Here is a 22,460-nt window from a genome sequence, read left to right on the forward strand (position 1 = left end):
CAGAGACACAGGCAGAGGGAGAAGCAGGCCCCATGCACCGGGAGCCCGACGTGGGACTCGATCCCGGGTCTCCAGGATCCCGCCCTGGGCCAAAGGCAGGCGCCAAACCGCTGCGCCACCCAGGGATCCCCGGGCCTACTTCTATCTTGAATACTATGGTAGGTGCTAGGGGTAGGGAAGGGGAAAAGGCATCCCTGTCACAGCGGTGACGGTAACAGCGTTTGGATGGATCTCGAAAAAATAAGAGTCATTTTTCAAGTAGGCTGTGTTACTCTAGGCACTTTGAGATGCACCCCCGGGGCCAGGGAGACATGCCTCCGGGGAAGAACCAGCCTACAGGGTTGGCGGAGCGGTGGCCCAGGACACCAGGGAGAGGTGCGCAGGGCAGGCCTGGCGGAACCCAGGCAAGGCTAGTACAGCGTCTCACGGGCGTGGGTTCTCAGGTGGCGCAGCAGGTGGGAGTTGCGGCTGAAGCTGCGGCCACACTGCGCGCACGAGTAGGGCCTGGCGCCGGTGTGCACCAGCATGTGGCGCAGCAGATTACAGCTGCGGCTGAAGCTCTTGCCGCACTCCCGGCACTCCTGGGGGGGCTCGGCCTGCCTGGACGCCGCCTCGGCGCCGGCGCCCCCGTGGGTGGCCAGGTGCCGCTGCAGGTGCGCATTGCGCCGGAAGCTGCGGCCGCAAGTCGGGCAGCTGTAGGGCCGCTCGCCCGTGTGGCTGCGGCGGTGGCGGGCCAGGTTGGAGCTGTTTCGGAAGCGGTAGCCGCAGGTGTCGCAGGCGTGGGGCTTCTCCCCGGTGTGGATGCGCTGGTGGCGCGCCAGGTGGGCGCTCTGGCTGAAACCCTCGCCGCACTCGCTGCAGCGGCAGGGCTTCTCACCCGTGTGGCTGCGCCGGTGGCGGGCGAGGTCCTGCGTCTGGCTGAAGGTCTTGCCGCACTGGGTGCAATGGTGGGGCCTCGGGCCACCGTGGGTCAGGAGGTGGCGTGCGAGACCCGCCCGCCGCACGAAGCGCTTCCCGCAGTGGGGGCAGCTGTAGGGCTTCTCGCCCGTGTGCACTCGCTGGTGGCAGACCAGCTGCGAGCTCTGGCTGAAGCTGCGGCCGCAGACCTGGCAGGCAAAGGGCCGCTCGCCCGTGTGCACGCGCCGGTGGGCCCCCAGGTGCTCGCTGCGCCGGAAGGCCTTGCCGCAGTCGCCGCACACATAGGGCCTGCGCTCGGGGCAGGGGCGCAGGCTGCCCGAGCACTCGGAGCACTGGTGGCCCTTGTCCTTGGCGTGGATCCGCAGGTGGCGCTTGAGGCTGGAGCGGCACTGGAAGGTTTGGCCACAGTGAGAGCACAGGACAACGGCCGGCTCGCGTGCTTCGGGCTTGGGCTCGGGGACGCGCGGGGACTCGCGGTCCCGGGCGTGTGCCAGCAGGTGCTGCATGAGGTGGGCGCGGCGCTGGAAGCCCTGCCCGCACTCCGCACACAGGAAGGCGGGCTCCGAGGTGTGCGTCTGCAGGTGTTTGTTCAGGTGTGAGCTCTGGCGGAAGCGGTGGCCGCAGAGGTGGCAGGCGTGTGGCCGCTCGTCCGTGTGCGTGCGCATGTGCAGCTTGAGGATGGAGCTGCGGCCGAAGCTCTTGCCACAGCACTGGCACGGGAAGGAGCGAGCGCTGGGGTGAGACCGCAGCTGGTGCGCCTCCAGGCGGGCCAGCTGTCGGAAGCTCACGCCGCAGTCCGTGCAGATGAATTTCATCTCTGGTTCCGACCTGGAGGTGCCCCCCACCACTTTGACTTCCAGAATGCCACTCTTGTCGGGAGGGGACCCTCCTTCACCGGTGCCACTCACTTCAGGGGCCGGCCCCAGCAGCTGACCATGGGGCTCTTCTGCTGCCCCAGGAACATCTGTCCCGGCCTCTGTTGAGATGCCAATGGGCCAGGCAACCCCTTTGGGCTCTTCTTTAAACTCCTCATCTGGGGTTCTGTTTTCAAACCCTAGGAAAGAAGCAGAAAACAGAGATGGGCAGGCCTATTCCTAGATGCTCCCAGGAATTGCCTTGAACCTCAAGGTATCAAAGCAGAAAGAAACCTGGGATCCTGCAAAGCTGGGAGGTGCACAGAAGGTGAGGGTTTAATAAACAGACAACAAAAAGTTTACTATAGTAACCACTTTTTTTTTTTTAAAGTAGGTTTCCTGCTCAGTGTGGAGCCTAAATGGGGGCTTGAACTCACTAGCCTGAGATCAAGACCTGAGCTGAGGTCAGGTGGAAGTTTAACCCACTGAGCCACCCAGGTGCCCCAATGACTATCCACTTTAAAAGCTCAAAGTTAGGGGCACCTGACTGGCTCAGTCACTTAAGTGTCTGCCTTCGGCTCATCTCCTGATCTCAGGGTCTTGGGATGAAGCCCCGGGTTGGGCTCTCGGCTCGGCGGGGAGACTGCTTCTCCCTCTCCCTCTGCCTGCTTTCCCCCCTGCTTGTGTTCCCTCTCTCAAATAAATAAATATTCAAAGTTAACAGGGTTGATGATTAATTCAGACACAATGAGCCTCTAAAATAAATGAATGAATGACTAATGAAGGAAGAAATGAATGAATCCACATCGAAATAGCCCATTTTTATTTTTATATATTTTTAAAGATTTTATTTATTTATTTGAGAGAAAGGCACAAGCGCATGAGTGCAGGAGGAAGGGGCAGAGGAAGAAGCGACTCCCCCCTGAGCAGAGGCTCTGAGATCGTGACCTGAGCTGAAGGCAGCTGCCTAACTGACTGAGCCACTCAGGTGCCCCCCAAATAGCCCATTTTTAGGCAAAGAGGCCAAAAAGTCAGGTGGGACCTGAGCTTCATTGACCACTCCTGAAACAGAAAGAGCGAGCAGTGGTTGTTAAGCCAGAAGGGCCTCTTACCCAGAGGGTGTGTGGGCCAGACCTTCTTTGCTGGGACATCTTCAAAGGTCAGAGACTCCTGTAACAAAAGGATGGGCAGAGACCCTCGGTGACAGAGAATGGGGCTCTATGACCCAAGGGGGATGAAGAGCTGTTAAGGTTTAAATTAAGGAAGACATGAATTTGCTACAACGCAGAGGCTGAGGGCAACTGGGGCATAAGAACCATCTGGGGTGAGGGTAGCAGTCCAGCTCACCAGCACAGCTGCCAGCTCCTGATCTCGAGAGTTTTCTTCCAGCCATAGGACAGGGCCCTGGGGGACTGTTAGCACTGAGGAGAAAGAGCTGTTAGAAGCCAGACTTACCCTCCACATGCCTCCAGCAGGGCACCTGCTGCCAGGGCCCCTAGGGGGACATTAGCTGCCTCCCATCCCTGTCAGAGAGGGAGGCTGCCTCCTTCTCACCCCACCCGCACATACTGGGCTTCCTAGCTCCCACCTTCCTAGGGTACCAGCTCCTCACCAGTCTCCTGCAGGACTTGGAATGTCATCTTGGGACCTGGGCTCAGGGGTTGCTTGGAACTAGGGGGGTGTCTCCAGGTCTCCAGCTCAGCAGGCTTGGAGGGCCGTGGCTGGGATGGCGGGGGTTCCTTTGGTGGCTCCAGGGCTGCAGTTCCTTCGGAGGGCACTTCCTTTTTGGGGCTGTGACTGGAGACCTGGGAAGAGCCTCCCTGTCCCTCCAGAGCAATGTCTGCACGGGGATAGTTCTTGCCAGTATTAAAACTAAAATCCTGTTCAAAATACATCTGTTAGATGACAGGCAGGCCAGGGGGATAATCCTCGTCCTACTGACTCCCAAGGGAAATGCGACCAAGGAAGGGTGGGAGTCAGAGGAGTTAAGAGGTTAGAAAGGAATTAGCAGAGGGAGGGAAATGGGGTGCACTGAGGTCCCCGTCTCCCTACCCGCCGTCCGGCCCTCCTGACCCCCACCTCTTACCAGGGGCGCCACGGTGGCGGGCTCCCTCTGGACGCCCTCCAGCAGCAGCACCACCTCCTCGCCGTCCCGGAGTTGCTGGCCCTGGAGCCGAGCCAGGAGGTGCGGGGGCAGCACGCTCAGGAACTGCTCCAGCACCAGCAGCTCCAAGATCTGCTTCTTGGTGTGCAGGGCCGGCCGCAGCCAGTGGTGGCACAGCTCGCGGAGCCGGCTCAGGGACGCCCTCGGGCCCATGTCCTCCTGGTACTGGAAGCATCTGAAGAGCTGGTGAGCCACCTCGGGCCGGGGCCTGGCCTGGGCGTGCTGGAGGTCCTCCTGCCCAGCGGTGTCCTCTTCTTCCAGTTTGACGGCTCCAAGCTGCTCTGGCTCCCGGGCAGCCGGGACGGGCTCCTCAGGCATCTTTCAGCTGGGGGATGGCTCACAGTAGCTGGTCCCTCTCGGGTGGCACCTGTGGTATAAGAAATGCCTAACGGTGTGACCTCCACGAGAATCCATTCTCCCATTGGTCAGAGGTAATGGTTCGGAGAGCAGGACGCTGACAGGCAGAGAACACTGTTCTGGCTCTACGTTCCCTCCTGCAGCACTTAGAACCCCACATTCACTCCCCCCCAGGGATCAAAACTGGCATTCCCGAGACAGGACCGTTTAGTTTCCCTGCCTCTTGATGCTGGGCCACGGGGAGTATGCGGCACCACCAAACGTGGGCCCTTGTACCAGCGGGCCATCGCCTGCGATCCAGCTCTACTTTCCCAGCTTCACACTGCCAGGGACGGGGGCATGGTGGGTGAGCGATGGAGTTTACGGTACAAATGTGTAACTAGGAGTAGTAATCCAGAGATTTAATGCACAATATGATGAATACAGGCAATAGTGTGCTGCAATTATGTGGTGTGATAAGTAGCACTCCACCAGCAGTCATACTATTATACATGAGTGTGTCAAAGTACCAGGCTGTGCATCTTTAAGGTACACAATGTTACACATCACATTTATTCAATTAAAAAAAAAGAGAGAGAATAGGGTCCTGGATGGCCTAGTCCGTTGAGCTTGAGCACCTGACTCTTGGTTTCGACTCAGGTGATGATCTGGGGGGTGGGTTGGAGGCTCTTCACTTGTCACAGAATTGGCTTGCGGTTCTCTTTCCCTTTCCCTCTGGCTCTCCCACTTGTGCTCTCTCTCGCTCGCTCGAATAAATACATAAATAATTAAAAACAAACAAGTGAAATGATCCGTTAAGGAAACAACAGAATAATTGCAAATACAGGACATTCCCTTAAAGGAACGGTTTCTTCCGTGTTGTTTTAAAATAGCGCATGTAGGGGGCGCATTGCTCCTGAGGAAACTAACAGCCACGCATCCAAATGAATGAACCTGGACTGACTGCAGCCTGACGTCTTTATTTTATTTTTTAACTTAAAAAAAAAAAAAAGATTTTATTCAATTCTTTGAGAGAGAGAGAGAGAGAGAGAGAGAGCATGAGCAGGGGAAGGGGCAAAGGGAGAAGCAGATTCAGGGAGCCCACTTTGGGGTTTGATTCCACCTCTCTGAGATCATGACCTGAGCCAAAATTAAGGGTTGGCAGCTTATCTGACTGAGCCACCCAGGCGCCCCCGTTGTGTTGCTCTTTCAATGTCTCTGGAAGTTTGAAATTTTGAAGATAATAGGTGTGCGTGTGTGGGTGAGGGCAGGGGGGTTCATGCATCTCATTTCTCCTTGACCAGACATCCTGACTCTCACTTTATGGCTCTAGAGATGGCGCTCAGCAGTCAAGGCCAAAGCCACCAGGTAGTCAGTGCACAGCTGAACACCCACCCAGGGTTCCAATCTCCTCACCAACTGGGGTCCCACCAGAGACAGAGGCCGTGATGAGCCAGAGAGCGGGGATGGGTGGGTGTGTCTCCACAGGAGAGACCAAGACGAAGGCTTACAACTTGCAGAGATCTGTGACTGCTCTGATCCTGAGGAGGCCTCTAGGGGGTTCACTCTTGGGAGCTGGGTGATGGGCAGTGGAGGCAATCATTTCTCTTTCTTTCCTAATTTTTTTCCTAAGATTTTGTTTATTTATTAAAGACACAGAGAGAAAGGCTGAGACACAGGCAGAGGGAGAAGCAGGCTCCATGCAGGGAGCCCAATGCAGGACTCAATCCCGGGTTTCCAGGATCATGGCCTGAACCAAAGGCAGATGCTCAGCCACTGAGCCACCCAGCTGTCCCTCTTCCCTAATTTTTTAAAAAAAGATTTTATTTATTGATTAGAGAGAGAGAGAGCACAAGCACGGGGAGCAGCAGAGGGAGAGAGAGAAGCAGACTCCCCCGCAGTGTAGGGAGCCCCATTCAGGGATCTATCCTAGGACATGCAGATCATGACCCGAGCTGAAGGCAGATGCTTTAACCGACTGAGCCACCCAGGCGTCCCTAAATTTTTTTTAAATTCTGGATTCTTCCTTGGTTTACCCCTCTGGAAGGTGTGGGGCTACTGTTTCCTTGTGGGACTGCCCACATCTACCAACAGGGAGATGCCTTGAGTTCAGCCTCACCCAGAGGACTCAGTTCCCTCCTTCAGCACAATCCAGTGGGCTTATGTCATTCTGAATAGGCCAGCACTTCTGCTCCAGAGTTTTGAGGCACTTTTATATTTTAATTTTGGTCAAAATTATTTTATAGAAACAAAAACCCAAGTTCCAACATCTGTCTGCCTTTCCCCACCCCTTTGCCTCAGGGCTACAAATGAACTTCTTCCAAATCTGACCCCTGACCCCCACGCATGGACAGTCCAAGCAGGGGCAAGGTTGGAAAGCCTCTGGCATCACTCTCCACCACGTAAAGGGGGGAAGGAGAGCAGGGCCGGGCCCCTGGAGGGCAACACATGGGTGTGCAGGACTGCTAGCAATTGCTGTTCTCATTACTACTGAGCAAGAACACACATGGCCACAGCCAACACAGCTATTTGGTCCCATCACTGACCCATTTTATATCTGAGGACACCAAGGCTCAGAGGTACAGGCAAATGCCTAAGGAGCTAACTCGGCCTTGGCAATGCAGCCAGGGAGAAGTCGGCCTGGCCAAGAGCTTTGTTGAGCCCCTTTGTGGCATTGCTGCGGGGCTAAGGGTTCCCTGAAGCTCCTGTTCATGCGGGGGCAGTGAGGTGTGGCAGAAAAGAGGAAATCGTGTTTTTTTTAAACCTGGCCAAGCAGTTCCTACCCCAAAGGAGGCGGATGATAGGGATGCTAAAGACCCAGGCTTTGGGGCAGTGGGTTAGCGCCGCCTTCGGCCCAGGATGTGATCCTGGAGACCCAGGATCGAGTCCTGCATCGGGCTCCTGGCCTGGAGCCTGCTTCTCCCTCTGCCTGTGTCTCTGCCTCTCTGTGTGTGTGTCTTTCATGAATAAATAAATAAAGTCTTAAAAAAAAAAAAACACCCAGGCTTCCATCACGGCCACCTGACCAGGCCAGCCCTCGTCTCTCCAGCCTCCCTCCCCCTTCCTGCTTCTCCATTCTCCTACCTAGCCTCCGAGCCAACGTTCTTTCCCGCATTTGGCATCTGGCCCCACACGGGGCACCTTCCACCCCTGGCACCTCTCTTCAGGGACTGCACCAGCAACCTGTCTCTTGCCGTCTACTGTCACTCTGCCACAATCATGGTTGGGTGTCTCTCTGCCCTTGGCAAGTAAGAACCGCATCTCGTTCAAAACTGTTCCCCTAGTACCTGGAGTGGCTTCAGTGTTTGTGAGTAGAAGTAATAAGACGAAAATGATAACGCCTACCTGGCAGGTGTGATGATTGAGGAAAGCATGCAAAAATGTCTGGTGCAGAGAAGCTCTCTGAGAAGTGTTCGAGTAAACGGGCTTTTTGTATCATTATGTTTTGGTGGCACGAGCAAAATAATAGAACCAATCACGGGTAATCAGTCACCTTATAATAACAGCTGGCAGGTAGGAGTGCAAGGATGTATGGGCTCTCTGCTCAGGGTTGCTTAATCCCACCCCAGCCCACATGGTAAATTATAACTTCTCCATTTGACAAGGGCAAAGACCACGCTCCAGAAGGATGGGTGACTTGCTCAAGGTCACACCAAGTAGAATCAAGATTTTCTTTAAGGTAAGAACACTGATCTTGACCTCTATGGAAAACCTCAGAGGCAGAAAAGGACCCAATTTCCTGCCCCACCCCTTGCCCCATGCAATTTGCCTAATTTTAGCCAGAAGATGACTGCATGAATCAGGAAAAAAATAAGATGCCAAATTCTAGCCCCCAGGCCTAGACACACATTCAAGGGTGCCCGGAACCTCCAGGTGAGGTCTTGCCAAAAGGTTTGAAAGAGACGGAATTTAGGGGAAGTTGGCCAGAGACTCTCTCCCTCCCCCCTCAGTCTTCAAGACAAAAGCTCTGTTCATATGCACATCTGTGGGGGGTGGGAGGCTCTTCAGCCTCCCTCCAGCGTACGACCAGCTTAATCTGGAGCAGAGAGGTGGGGAAGCAATGGCTGGACCTGCTAAAGGTTGAGGTGCTGCCACCAGACCCACCCAGACAGCAGGAGAGCCCAGAGCTGGGATCCTGGGCCAGGAGCCTCCCTTTCTCCCTGGACACAGCCGGCAAGAGATGGATTGGCTTGTTTTTGTTAACCAGGCTCCCTTCCCAGTGCCGGGGTGAGTCGATGAGACCGGCCGGTCCTCCCGGGGGCACATGGAACCTGCCTTTCCCTCCCCAGTGGGTACAGCAAACCCATGTTTCAAGAAGTCCCGCCACCCTCCTTGACGACCTCACCCCGCAGCTTTAGGGCCGCAGAGCTGGCTGGCACGGCCAGCTGGCATAGACCACCCACATCCCCCCGAGACTTTGTTTCCAGCTCCCTAATCCCCCATCCCATTGCTGAGGCCCAGGGTCCCTTTTTCCCTCCAAGCTGCTAGGAACTCCTTATGTCTCTCCTGGCAGCCTGCACCCCAGGCTTCCCTTCAACTCACCACTCGTGGTCCCCACTCCAGAGGTGGAAGTGCTAGGGGTTCTTTGAGGGCCCTAGGGCCAGAGCCAGCCTCTGCCAGACCGGGAAAGGACTCCGGGAAAATTAAACAGGAAGTTTCCTGCTCTAGTCCCGTCCAGGTAATGAAGGGGCTTCCTACAGTTAACCCTTAACCTTCCAGTTTGGGAGTGGGGTGGGGAGAGGGCGGGGCCAGAGAAATGAGGACGGAGTGGCTAATCTGGAATCTAGCCTTGGACCCCGCGAGTCTGACTACCCCTCCAGGTTAAGAACTGCCCGCCTCCTAATCAGGACTGGTCTTGTTCTCTTTGGGGGAGTCTGTCAGCCTGTGTTTTCTGGGGGACCAGAGCTGCCCTTTAAAAATGCTTATTAAACGGGCAGCCCGGGTGCCTCAGTGGTTTAGCCCCGCCTTCAGACCAGGGCATGATCCTGGAGTCCCGGGATCAAGTCCCACATCGGGCTCCCTGCAGGGAGCCTGCTTCTCCCTCTGCCCGTGTCTCTGCCTCTCTCTATGTGTCTCTCATGAATAAATAAATAAAATCTAATAAATAAATAAATAAAAATGCCTATTATGCGTTGGGGCTCTTTGCTAGGCATTTCATTCATGCGACAAATCTTTGCTGAGGTTAACAGGGGGAGCAGGTTCTGACCTCAGAGCGCTAACACGCATGTGTGTAGGAGCAGTCCCGGGTAAGAAGAGGACAGGACCACCCGATGGGGAAGAAGCGCACCATCAGCGCAACCTGAGATCTTCCTAAGAATCTCTCCAGGTGGCTTTTGTCCGGACTTTCCCAAAGACAAAGCAGGGGCTTCCGGGAGGGGAAGTGACCTCACCACTGGCCTTGAGCCCAGCTCGACCTCCAAAGTCAAGCCTTTCCCTTGCCTCTAAGGGTTCATGCTCTTTGCCGCGGGGCCGAGGGCACTTTCCTCCGGTTCAGAGCTCGCGAGCACCACCTGTCCTGGGGACCCGGGCCACCTGCTATGTGGCCCGGGGCTGGGCGTGGGCCGCCCCTCGGCGAGGCCCGTGGATCCGTCGGGGCCACACCCTGCGCCCGCTCTGGCTCCGCTGCTGGATCGTCGTCTTCCTGGGCTTATCTCGTCCCTTTATTGTCTAGCGTGAGCCTCACGGGAATACAAGCTGCTGCTCCGCGCCCTCCACACCTAGCGCAGGGCTGGCGTGTGTCAAGACGGACGAAATGGGCAATGGGCTGGGAGCAGGCCCGCGGGCCCCCGCGCTCGGAAGTGCGCAGCGGGCGCGCCCGGCACCCGGGGCTCCACCTCCCGGACTCTGCCCGCCACAGTCCCCACACCACTCCCACCCCCGGCAGTTACTGCGAAACCCCACCTACCGGCCCGGGCCTGGTAAGCCCACCCTAGGGTGGAGCCGGGACACCCCCATCTCCTGGGCGCCGCCGGGAGACCCCCCATCTCCTGGACGCAGCCCGGAGACCCCACCCCTTGGGCGGAGGCGCCTTCGGCGCTCCCAGATCTGGACTCCTCCCCACGGTCCCCGCCTCCGCCTCCGCCCCCCAGACCAACCTGCGCGGGGCTGGCTGTGGCCTCGGTGGACGTGGCCACGTGTGAGCCCTGGCAGCGGGGACTGCGCTGCGGGGAAGGGGGCCTGGGCGGCTAGGATGGGGAGAACTGGGCTCTCCGGTGAGGACAGGAGTCCGCACCGAGGGCCCGCTGGCTCAGAGCTGGGCGGGGAGGCTCCGCCTTCGGGTTAGCACGGATTTCCAGGCCTCTGACTCCGAAGTGATCCCCCTTTTCTGGAAATGTGTCAGAAAAGCAGAGACCAGCTGGAGCAAACCACCGGAAACAGCACCCGGGCAGAAGGGCCGGCGCCCGCACGGACGCCAGAGCAACACTAGCTTTGGGTGTTCGTCATCCCCAGCCGCTCCCAGTCCTCGGCTCGTCCCCGGCTCCCGGCCCACCGCCAGCCCGCGCCCTGCATTCCCTCGGGGAATGTTCGCTCCCCTCCCGAGCGCGGCCCGGCCCTGGCCCTGGGGACCCGGCGCGGAGCGGAGCGGACAGGTGCTGCCCCCGTGAAGCTTTATAGCTGGGCAGCGCGGGGCTACCAAGCTCGGATTCCTTTGGACTTCTATTGAGTAAAGTGACTTTGCTGAGAAAAGGGCTTAATGAACATTGAAGTCCTTCCATTCCTGCCTCCGCTCTCCCAGCGTTACCCCCTAACAGATGAAAATTCTTGTGAAGTTGCTGAATTGTTACTTATTTCCACCTAACAAGAAGATAAACCTCCAAAGGAGAGACTTGTAATAAAAAATCTATCTGTTTGGGGTATATATATTTCAATATCTCCTAAAATTATTTTGAAAAGGCACACAAACTATTCTAATTGTTACCTACCTTAGAATTCTTTTTTTTTTGAAGTAGCTGGTGTCTAAAAGGCAAAAAAAACGCACTATTTTTTGTTTTGATATAGTAATTCTTTTTTTTATTTTATTTTATTTTTTTTTTAATTTTTATTTATTTATGATAGTCACACACAGAGAGAGAGAGGCAGAGACACAGGCAGAGGGAGAAGCAGGCTCCATGCACAGGTGAGCCCGATGTGGGATTTGATCCCGGGTCTCCAGGATCGCTCCCTGGGCCAAAGGCAGGCGCCAAACCGCAGCGCCACCCAGGGATCCCTCTTTTTTTTATTTTAGTAATTCTTTTTTTAATTAAGTTTTTAATTTTAATTCCAGCATGGTTAACACTCCGTGTTATGTTAGTTTCAAGCGTTTAACAACTTTACTTATCAAATGTGAAGATGTCTAGTGTCAGCCAGTTAGAGCACCTGATGGGAATCTTCCTCTCATCTCTCATCTTCTCAGAGATTGCAAACGAAAGACAAATTTTCCTGTATTTTCTGTTTCCGTAGAATTCCCCCATTTAGGATAATTGACGGCAAAGGGAGAAATCCTCCTCCAGCTCAGGGAAAGACTACTATACAGATCTCTATTATCTGTTGTTAAATAGCCTCTGGTTATTCCAGCGGCTTAAATGCCTGTCTCTGAACCGCGTGTTAAGTAACATCCTCACCTGGAGCTGTAACCGCAGCATTTTCCTCTCGTGCTTGCAGTGAAGGATTGCAGGGTGTCGAGGGCACAGCCCTCACTGAGGACCAGCCCTGGGACAGAGGTGCTAGGGATGTTGAGAGGGGGACACGAGGTGAGCCTTGTGTCAAGCCCCATTATTTCTTTGGCGTCTGTAAAGTTGCACCCCCCATGCCTCTCTGGTCTGTCTCGCTGGCTCCAGAGGCCTGAGCAGTGGCAGCAGAGGCTTTGCTACTTGGCCCCATCCACGTGACTTCAACATCATTTAGTGGAATCCTTTTTCTGCTGCTCATGGCTCCCCCATGTGCGTTAGCCCTGCACCCAGACAGCTCACCCCTGCACCCATCCACAATCACATCTGCTCTCTTCCTTTGCCTTTCTTTTTCTTTTTCTTTTTTTTTTTTTAAGATTTTATTCATTTATGCATGAGAGACACACACAGAGAGAGAGAGAGAGGCAGAGACACAGGCAGAGGGAGGAGCAGGCTCCATGCAGGGGGCCCGATGTGGGACTGGGTCCCCGGTCTCCAGGATCACGCCCTGGGCTGAAGGCCGCGCTAAACCGCTGAACCACCCAGGCTGCCCTCTTTTTTTTTTTTTTCTTTTAATTAAATTATTTATTTATTTGAGACACAGAGAAAGAGCACAAGCAGAAGGAGGGCAGAGGGAGAGGGAGAAGCAGACTCTCCAACAAGCAGGGAACCCAGAGCAGGGCTTGAACCCAGGACCCAGGAACCAAGACCTGAGCCAAAGGCAGACAGTTCACCCACTGAGCCACCCAGGTACTCCCCCCACCCCCACTTCATTCTTTTTTTTAAATTTTTATTTATTTATGATAGTCACACACACACACACAGAGAGAGAGAGAGAGAAAGAGGCAGAGACACAGGCAGAGGGAGAAGCAGGTTCCATGCAGGGAGTCTGATGTGGGACTCAATCCTGGGACTCCAGGATCACACCCCAGGCTGAAGGCAGACGTTAAACCGCTGAGCCACCTGGGGATCCCCAGTAATAAATAATTAATACACCTCCCTTGCTGGTTTCTTTCTTTTTTTTTTTAAGATTTTATTTATTTATTCATAGAGACACAGAGAGAGAGGCAGAGACACAGGCAGAGGGACAAGCAGGCTCCATGCAGAGAGCCTGACATGGGACTCGATCCAGGGTCTCCGGTATCACGCCCTGGGCTGCAGGCGGCGCTAAACCGCTGCACCACCAGGGCTGCCCCCCTTGCTGGTTTCAAAGCGGCTGTGGCCTCCATAAGCATTCTCAGTGCCAATATCCCCATAATTTATATTTTGTGTCTCAATTCTGTCCATTTGATGTTGCTACCTGGATGTCTCCTAATTGCCCTGAAGTGTTCATGTTCAAGACCAAACAAATGCACCCACATAAATGCAAACTCCATGGCACCGTTTCTGTTGCCCTTTACCGCTTTGTCCCCAGTGCCCTGCTCGTACCAAATCCTCATTAAATGTGGGTCCAATGAATCTTCCACATGACATCTCCGTGTCTCTGGTAATTTGGTAAACATGGGACAATCTATTCAGTCAGTCAAGCCAGAAATTGGAATTAATCCTGGATCACCTCGCTTTACCTCATTCTCACATCTCATCAGTCTCCAAGTTCTGTAGGGTTTACCTCAATATTTTTCAAATCTGGGATCCCTGGGTGGCGCAGCGGTTTGGCGCCTGCCTTTGGCCCAGGGCGCGATCCGGGAGACCCGGGATCGAATCCCACGTCGGGCTCCCGGTGCATGGAGTCTGCTTCTCCCTCTGCCTGTGTCTCTGCCTCTCTCTCTCTCTGTGACTATCATAACTAAATAAAAAAAAAATCTAAAAAACAAGAAACTTTAAAAAAAAATATTTTTCAAATCTGCCTGTTTCTCTACTTCCACTGCTTGTCATCCAAGTCCAGGCCACCATTGTCACCCTCCTGGACCATTGCAATGGTCTGACTGGTTTCTCTTCATTTACTTTTTTAAAAAGAAAAGTTTTAGGTGTAACATACAGAAATGTACACAAACCAAAAATGAGGAGTGATGATTTTCCACCAAGCAAAGACAGCGCTTGCCTTCCCGGCCTACTCGGGTGCCCCCTTCTGGCCACTTCCCTCCCCCATAATTACCGACTTGACTTTCAACCATATAGCAAATACCTTTGGTCTAGTTTTGAACTTCATGTAAACGAAGTCACACAGTAGGATTTTTTAAAAGATTTTATTTATTTACTTGACAGAGCACAAGCAGGCAGAGCAGCAGGCAGAGGGAGAGGGAGAAGCTGACGCTCCCCTGGGCCCGACACGGGGTTCAAGCCCACGACTCTGGGATCATGACCTGAGCTACCCAAGTGCCCGCAACAGGATTTTTTTAAAGATCTTATTTATTTTTATTTTAAGATTTTTTAACTTATTTGAGAGAGTGAGCGAGCGCATGAGCTGCGGGGAAGGAGCAGATGGAGAGGGAGAAGCAGACTCCCCACTAAGAAAGCCTAATGTGAGCCTGGATCCTGGACCCCTGGATCATGACCTGAGCTAAAGGCAGACGCTTAAGCGACTGAGCCATCCAGGCACCCCTAAGATTTTATTTTTACATAATCTCTAAACCCAAGGTGGGGCTCAAACACACAACCCCAAAATCAAGAGTCACACACTGTACCCCCTGAGCCAGTCAGGCTCCCAAGGAATTCTTCATCTCACTTACTCCACAGTGGGATACTCAATCCACGTGCTGCTTGTTTCCTGAATGGTATTGCCTGTTGCATATTTGTTCACCCCACCTACCTAGACAGTGGGTGGTTTTCCGTTTGGGGCTACATCTAGCAGTTCTTGTACGTCTGGTGAGCGTGCATGTGAGTTACCGCAGGGTTTCTACCCAGGAGTGAATTACTATGTCACAGGATGTACTGTGGGTGTTCAGCTTCAGAATATTTGGCCCCACACTTGTCTAGAGAGCTTGTGCTGTTTCCCCTCCCACCATCTACAGACTCGTTTGGTGTATGTCTTGCCCTGGTCCTAGAAGCAGCCATTTCTCCAAGGGCCTGATTCTTACTACTAGTGATTCCCACCACCACACACACACACACACACACACACACACACACACACACACACACATACACACACTATAAAAATATTCACAAAGGGGGATCCCTGGGTGGCGCAGCAGTTTGGTGCCTGTCTTTGGCCCGGGGCACGATCCCAGAGACCCGGGATCGAGTCCCACATCGGGCTCCCGGTGTATGGAGCCTGCTTCTCCCTCTGCCTGTGTCTCTGCCTCTCTCTCTCTCTCTCTCTCTCTCTCTCTCTCTGTGACTATCATAAGTAAATTAAAAATATATATATTTTTTTAAAAAAATATTCACAAAGGGCCGTTATCAGTTAAGCAGCTGACTCTTGATCTCAGGGATGTAAGTTCAAGCTCTGCGTTGGGCTCCACGCCCAGTGTGGAGACAACTCAAATTTTTTTCACAAAAATTGATTTTTTCCTTTTTTTTTTTTCTTTTAAGATTTTACTTATTTAGGGATCCCTGGGTGGCGCAGTGGTTTGGCGCCTGCCTTTGGCCCAGGGCGCGATCCTGGTGACCCGGGATCGAATCCCACGTCAGGCTCCCGGTGCATGGAGCCTGCTTCTCCCTCTGCCTATGTCTCTGCCTCTCTCTCTCTCTGTGTGACTATCATAAATAATTTTTTTAAAAAAGATTTTATTTATTTATTCATGAGAGACACAGAGGGAGGTAGAGACATAGGCAGAGGGAGAAGCAGGCTCCTCACAGGGAGCCTGATGTGGGACTTGATCCCAGGACACTGGGATCATGGCCTGAGCCAAAGGTGGATGCTCAACCACTGAGCCACCCAGGCATCCCAAAAATTGAACTTTTCAAAGTATGAGATAAAGTAAAAACAAATGGAAACTCTACTTTTTTTTTTCACATTCAGTGAAGTAAAAAGAATATAAAAGATTCTGTGCGACACCACATGACAAGTAGAGGAGGGAGTCTGAGGCTGGTGGGTGGGGAAAGGAGACTGCTGCAGGACGAGGGCTGTAAGCATCAGCTGAAAAGGCCCTCAAGTATGGGTGCTGGGTGCCATCGCCGTTTGCTCCTGTGAGGGCCTCCGGTAAGGGTCCTCCGGCTGAACCAAGCAGAATGCCTTCTGAGTGCCCGTGTCACCACCGGCCACCTGCCTCAGCGTCTTAGGCTTGCATCAGTGAGGGAATGTAACCTGCAACTTTACCCAAGACTTGGGGACACTTTAGGTATGAGATAGTAGGAGGTGGCAGCGGCAACAAAGGGCATTTTGGGATGAGGACACTGTCCTGGTTTCCTAAAAATGCACCAATCTCTAAAGAAAAATTAACTTGATTTACTCTAATTTCCACACCGAAGGGCCAGCCGGAGTGAGTCTTGAGCTCTGGAGCCTGGTTTCACTAGAGTGACCCCTCCCTTCCTGTGCTGGGAACTGACTTAAGGTCCCAGGCAGAAACAGTGTTCTGGAAGTTGGGATGTAGGGGCTTGTGGACCCCAGCAGTCAATTCTTCTAGATTTGGGGGGATCTCTGGCCTTGGAGTCCACAGCTTGCCTGGCCAGGACTGAGGTTGCTAGCCCTGACAGAGCCGGAAGGAAGCGCTTGGTGTTGCTGCCTAGGAAGAAGCCTCATGCCCTTGTCTGGAGCTTGCCCAGGGCAGGAAAAGGCCATTTCTGCTGACTGTGTTGGGCAGGCTGCCCGGTGAGCCCCACAAGGCAATACGCCACAGCTTAAAAACAACAAGGCATCGCTTGAGTTTTACAGAACTCTCAGCACATAACCGCTCTGTCCAAACCAGCATTAAGAGACTGGACCAGACTCTAGAAAGGCCTCCAGCAGCAGGCGGCTAGGAGGACCCCAGCCCCCACTGAAATGCCTGCCTGATCAGGGAAGCTCAATGCTGCAGGAGAATTTAGGGTCTCATCCAGCCAACACCTGACCTGCCTTTCTTAGGGCATTTACAGAAAAGGGTTTATTATTGTAAGCATGTGTCTTACAGCCCAGAAGCATCTGCAGGGGGCCTCGGAGCCATTCCTTTGGAATGTTCCCATCGGGAAGGACCCGTCCTGTCTCCCTTCTCCTGACTTCCATACCTGCGGGTGGACACACCTGGCCCAGTCCCACCCACGCTGAGCCCCGGCTCTTTGTGATCCTCACGACTCTGACTCTGCTCTCCCCCTCACTCCTCCTCCCTGTAAAACCCCAGTCAGCTCTGCACAAACCAGAGCTCAGCTCTGTCCCCTGCTGTCAGCTGTTAGGGAATAAAGTCTGCTTTCACTGCTTCCACGAACGTCTGGTTACTTGGTTTTTGACGCAGCATGTTTTTTTAATTCTCCGTATGTTTTTATATTGAACAAGGTATATTGAACAAGGAACAAGGTCACAGAGGGGGCAGGTCAGCAGCTATATTTTCGTTGTGGGTTTTTTTATACTTTCATTTTTGAGACAAAATTCAGAACAGGTATATGATGAGATGAGCACTGGGTGTTTTTTTTTTAATTTTTTTTTATTTTTATTTATTTATGATAGTCACACACACACACACACACACACACACAGAGAGAGAGGCAGAGACACAGGCAGAGGGAGAAGCAGGCTCCATGCACCGGGAGCCCGACGTGGGACTCGATCCCGGGTCTCCGGGATCGCGCCCTGGGCCAAAGGCAGGCGCCAAACCGCTGTGCCACCCAGGGATCCCAGCACTGGGTGTTACATTCCATGTTGGCAAATTATAAAAAATATTAAAAAACTTTTTCAAAAGAAAAAAAATTTTCAGAACAGGTGAGTGTCAGGGAAGGAGGCCCAGCCCCGCCCGCTCTCCGGCAAAGGGCCCTGGCGCAGCCAGCCTCAGTTTCCCCGCGGGGTTCGCCGACTGGGGGGCTCGTGGCTATCGGCGCCGCGGTCTCCCCGCTCCGGCCGTCCTCGCGCACGATGCCCACGGGCGGGCGCCGCGAGAGAACCGGGAAACAGGAAGTTGAGATGGGGCAGCCGGACGGGAAACGCGGGCACACCGGCCCGGGGCAGGCGGCAGCAGGGCGACCCCCTCCTCGGCGGGGCCGTCCCTCGAGGGCGCGGGCGGGAGCGCGCAGGTAAGGGCCGCCGGGAGGAGCCAAGGACCGCCGGGTGGGCGGGGCCGTCGGGCGCCAGCCAATCACCGGCGTCTCCCGTGGGCGGGGCGGTGGCGTTGCCTGGGCGACGCGCTCCCGCGTCGGTGTTCCGCGGGCGCGGGGCTGGAAGGAGCCGACTCCCGGGCGCGGGGCTCAGGGGCGTCCGGCGGCAGCGAACGCTGGCTCCTGCGGCCGCCTGGCGTCAGGGTGGGAGGGCTCGGGTTCGCCGCTCAGCGGCCCTGGGAGTTCTTGTTATTTTCTTTAAAAAATTTGTTTTCCTGGGGCTCCACCGGATTTCCCTTTTTTTTCGTAGTCTGCTTTACATCTGCTCTGCTGTTTATTCGATTATTCCTGTTTTTCTTGGCCTCTCTCGCATTCCTGTATCTACCTACCCCTCTTCTCTTCCTAAGGCTAGCTCTGCTTTACCGTCTCCAGCCTGGCTGAACAGCCTTAATTAGTGCAAACTTTTTTTTTTCCTTTTTTAAACATTTTTTCCTTCTTCAGATGATTTCCTTTGTCTAGTTTTTCTTTTTTTTAAGATTGTATGTATTTATTCATGAGAGATGCAGAGAGGCGGACAGGACAAGCAGGCTGCATGCGGGGAGCGGGATATGAGACTCGATCCCCACTCTGGGATCACGCCCTGAGCTGAAGGCAGACGCTCAACCACTGAGCCAGCCAGGCGTCCCTCTAGTTTTTCTTATTCCGAGTGTTTTTGTAAGACCTGAGTTAGTTCTCAAGTCAATGTCTTAGTTCTCAAGTCAATGTCTCAAGTCAATGTCTGAAAGTAGATCATGATTTTTTTTTTTTTAAGATTTTATTTATTCTTCACGACACACAGAGAGAGGCAGAGGGAGAAGCAGGCTCCATGCCGGATCCGGGATCTCGCCCTGGGCCAAAGGCAGGTGCTAAACTGCTGAGCCAGCCAGGGATCCCAGATCATGATTTATTTACAGAATGTAACCTCTTCTTCTTCTTCTTTTTTTTAAGATTATTTACTTATCCTTCTTTTTTTTTAAGATTATTTACTTATCCTTCTTTTTTTAAGATTATTTATTCTTCTTTTTTAAGATTATTTATTCTTCTTTTTTAAGATTATTTATTTATTCATGAGAGACAGAGAGAGAGAGAGAGAGGCAGAGACACAGGCGGAGGGAGAAGCAGGCTCCACGAAAGGAGCCCGACATGGGACTGGATCCCGGGTCTCCAGGATCACACCTCGGGCTGCAGGCAGCACTAAACCGCTGCGCCACCGGGCTGCCCAAAGGTAATAATCTCTTCTTAAACTCAGCGAAGCCACCAGATTTGGGAGTTGGCATACGTTGAGTGTTTGCTCTGTCTAAAGCTCAGGGGGATCCCTGGGTTTAGTGGTTTAGTGCCTGCCTTGCACCCACGGAGCGATCCTGGAGTCTCTGGATGGAGTCCTGCATCAGGCTCCCTCTGGCTGTGTCTCTGCTTCTCTCTCCGTCTGTGTCTCTCATGAATAAATAAATAAAATCTTAAAAAAAAAATAAAGCTCAGACAGGCACTACCATCCATGGTAGTTTTCCTTGTGACAGTCTCCTGAGGTGAGTACATCCCTAAACTGGTGCCCTGTGAGCTAAACAGCAGGTGTTTTCTGCTGCAGTTCTATGGGGTTCTTAAATTTTATATTTGAATCATCAACATTTAAAAGTCAGGATACTTCACATATAAACCTAATTCTTCTCTTCCTTCTACTTCTTTTTCTTCTGGTTTCTTTTGAAAAATCTTCAAGAATTGACAATACTGAACCCCCAACTGCCCCCTTTGAACAAAAGATGATTTCTTGAAGCCCCTGAAGCTCCTCCATGAATACCATCTGGCACCCAAGCCACTGGTCATCTATGGTGCTACCTGCTTGCTGGAGGCGTTTTTGATCTATGCTTTCCCAGGGACCTTTCTGAAATCTTTTAGGGACTGCATTTCCCGCACAGTAAATGTGAAGACTCTTCCTCCTAGACCTGCTTGGTCCTAGAGCCAGCCCTGGAAGTATTTCCGCTCATCTCCAAGAAGAGGCTAAAGTCTGTCACATAGTAAGTGCTCAATAAATATTTTCTGAGTAGTTAAATCAATGTTGAGACTCCATTGGTCTAGTTTTTTTTTTCAAGAGAATATTAAATCGTTTATTGATTACACATGATAATGGACGATACACAAGCTTTAATCCCATCTATAATTTTATCTGATACCATAATTCGATTTAGATATATTGCATAGGATGTGTCAAGAATCATAATAACCAAATAAACTCCAGGACTTTGCTTGGGTGACCCTTTTTTTTTATTTTTTAAATTTTTTTTTAATTTTTATTTATTTATGATAGTCACACACAGAGAGAGAGAGAGGCAGAGACATAGGCAGAGGGAGAAGCAGGCTCCATGCACCAGGAGCCTGATGTGGGATTCGATCCCGGGTCTCCAGGATCGGGCCCTGGGCCAAAAGCAGGCGCCAAACCGCTGCGCCACCCAGGGATCCCCTTGGGTGACCCTTTTAACGATGAACTCCAGGTCACAACACATTAACTGTCAATTCAACCACACCAAGGTTTGTGGAGACAATGGCTTCTGTGCCCAAGCAGGTTGCAAATAAATTTTGAGTGGAACCTGGCATCACCCTGATGGAATTCTAACTTCACACTGTTGGGGTAGTTTACCAAGATGGCTTCAGAGTAGACTAACTTTACACAGCACATTTAAAAAAAGACACATTTATTCAGCGTCATGATCAGACTGTTATATTTAGCAGTCAATTTAGCACCATTTAGCATGGGTGCAAAAAAAAAATCTACATTAAAACCCTTTGTTGGAATGCTTTACACTTTCCATAGAACAGAAACTAAAATAACCTGTTATACAATTAGTCACAAATACAGTCCTCGAGTTTTTTGCCCATACACATGAGTATTGTCTAAAACATGTCTTCTTTGTAGCAGCTAGGCCCTGCCACCACTGTGCTTGGCTGAGTTCACAAAGCTGTTGTAACCTGTAGCTTCCCTGTCACTTCTCTGGCTCTCCTCTCCTGCTAAGCTTTGTTTCCTGGCAGTAATTAAAACCTTCTGCCACTGCCATAGCTGCTGCTGCTGCTGGAACCGCCATAGCCACCTTGGTTTTTGGTTTGGCAAAGTATTGGCCTCCACCACCATAGGGGCCAGAGCTTCTGCCTCCAAAATTTCCTCCTTTCATGGGTCCAAAATTTGAGGATTGATTGTTGTAATTGCCAAAATCGTTATAGCTTCTGCCACCTCCAAAGTTGCTTCCGTCATTACCAAATCTGTTATAGCTATCCCCACTGTCACCGTATCCACCACCACCTCGACTGCCACCGAAGCCACCTCGACCACTGAAGTTCCCTCCACGACCAAAGTTGTCATTCCCACCAAAACCACCTCCATGACCACCACCAAAGTTTCCAGAACCACTTCGGCCTCTTTGGCTGGACAAAGCACTAGCCATCTCTTGCTTCAATAGGGCTTTCCTTACTTCACAGTTGTGGCCATTCACAGTATGGTATTTTTGAATGACAATCTTGTCTACAGAGTCGTGGTCGTCAAAGGTCACAAAAGCAAAACCTGTCTTTTTGCCACTGCCTCGGTCAGTCATGATCTCAATCACTTCAATTTTCCCATACTGTTCAAAATAATCTCTTAGATGATGTTCTTCAGTGTCTTCTTTAATGCCACCGACAAAAATCTTTTTCACAGTTAAGTGGGCACCTGGTCTTTGAGAATCTTCTCGGGAGACAGCCCTCTTTGGTTCCACGACTCTTCCGTCCACCTTGTGCGGCTGCGCGTTCATGGCCACGGCCACCTCCTCCACGGTGGCGTACGTGACGAACCCAAAGCCTCTGGAGCGCTTGGTGTTGGGGTCTATCATTACCACACAGTCCGTAAGCGTCCCCCATTGCTCAAAATGGCTCCTCAGACTCTCATCGGTTGTTTTGAAGCTCAAACCTCCGATGAAGAGCTTCCGCAGCTGCTCGGGCTCTTTGGGAGACTCTGACTTAGACATGATGGCAGTGGGAGGGGAGACTTTAACGATGCTTACTCGGTGGCGTCCAGGGGCAGAAAGCCATTTGGTCTAGTTTAGGTGACCCCGTGGTGGGATCTAAACTGCTGGGCTTCCCCCACTGTCCCTGAAAGTAGCCCCTTTTGTGTGGTAGAGAAACATTTGCCCAAGAATCAGGACACACACACTTTTTTGAGACTCAGATCCTCCTGGAACTGCTGTGGCTGAAATGGCCTATGTCAGGAATGAATTCCCTTACTCTGGACGTTGGTCATGCTCCTCGTTGATGGAGAACCATTCGCAGGCTGAGTAGTTGATCTTTTTCCACAGCCCCCTGGGACTTCTCAGTTTGTAGCTCTCTGGCTTGACAATAGTATTTTTTAATTTTTTTTAATTTTTATTTATTTATGATAGTCAC

The 22,460-nt window shown here is 52.5% G+C and overlaps 1 protein-coding gene and 1 pseudogene across 1 annotated transcript; both read right to left on the reverse strand.

Annotated features, from left to right (window-relative positions):
- Window positions 1-10,261, reverse strand: ZSCAN10 (zinc finger and SCAN domain containing 10). Its single transcript, XM_055340801.1, has 6 exons — window positions 10,178-10,261; window positions 3,859-4,303; window positions 3,385-3,652; window positions 3,120-3,193; window positions 2,885-2,942; window positions 1-1,972 (listed from the first exon to the last, which is right to left on the reverse strand). The coding sequence occupies exons 2-6, from the start codon at window positions 4,252-4,254 to the stop codon at window positions 411-413; spliced, it is 2,358 nt and encodes a 785-aa protein (XP_055196776.1). The 5' UTR covers window positions 4,255-4,303; window positions 10,178-10,261; the 3' UTR covers window positions 1-410.
- A 10,748-nt stretch (window positions 10,262-21,009) lies between these two features.
- On the reverse strand, window positions 21,010-22,045 carry LOC129519973 (heterogeneous nuclear ribonucleoprotein A1-like; annotated as a pseudogene).
- Window positions 22,046-22,460: the final 415 nt, after the last annotated feature.

This window comes from Nyctereutes procyonoides, unplaced genomic scaffold, assembly GCF_905146905.1.
Source record: "Nyctereutes procyonoides isolate TBG_1078 unplaced genomic scaffold, NYPRO_anot_genome, whole genome shotgun sequence".
NCBI classification, from domain to species: Eukaryota; Metazoa; Chordata; class Mammalia; order Carnivora; family Canidae; genus Nyctereutes; species Nyctereutes procyonoides.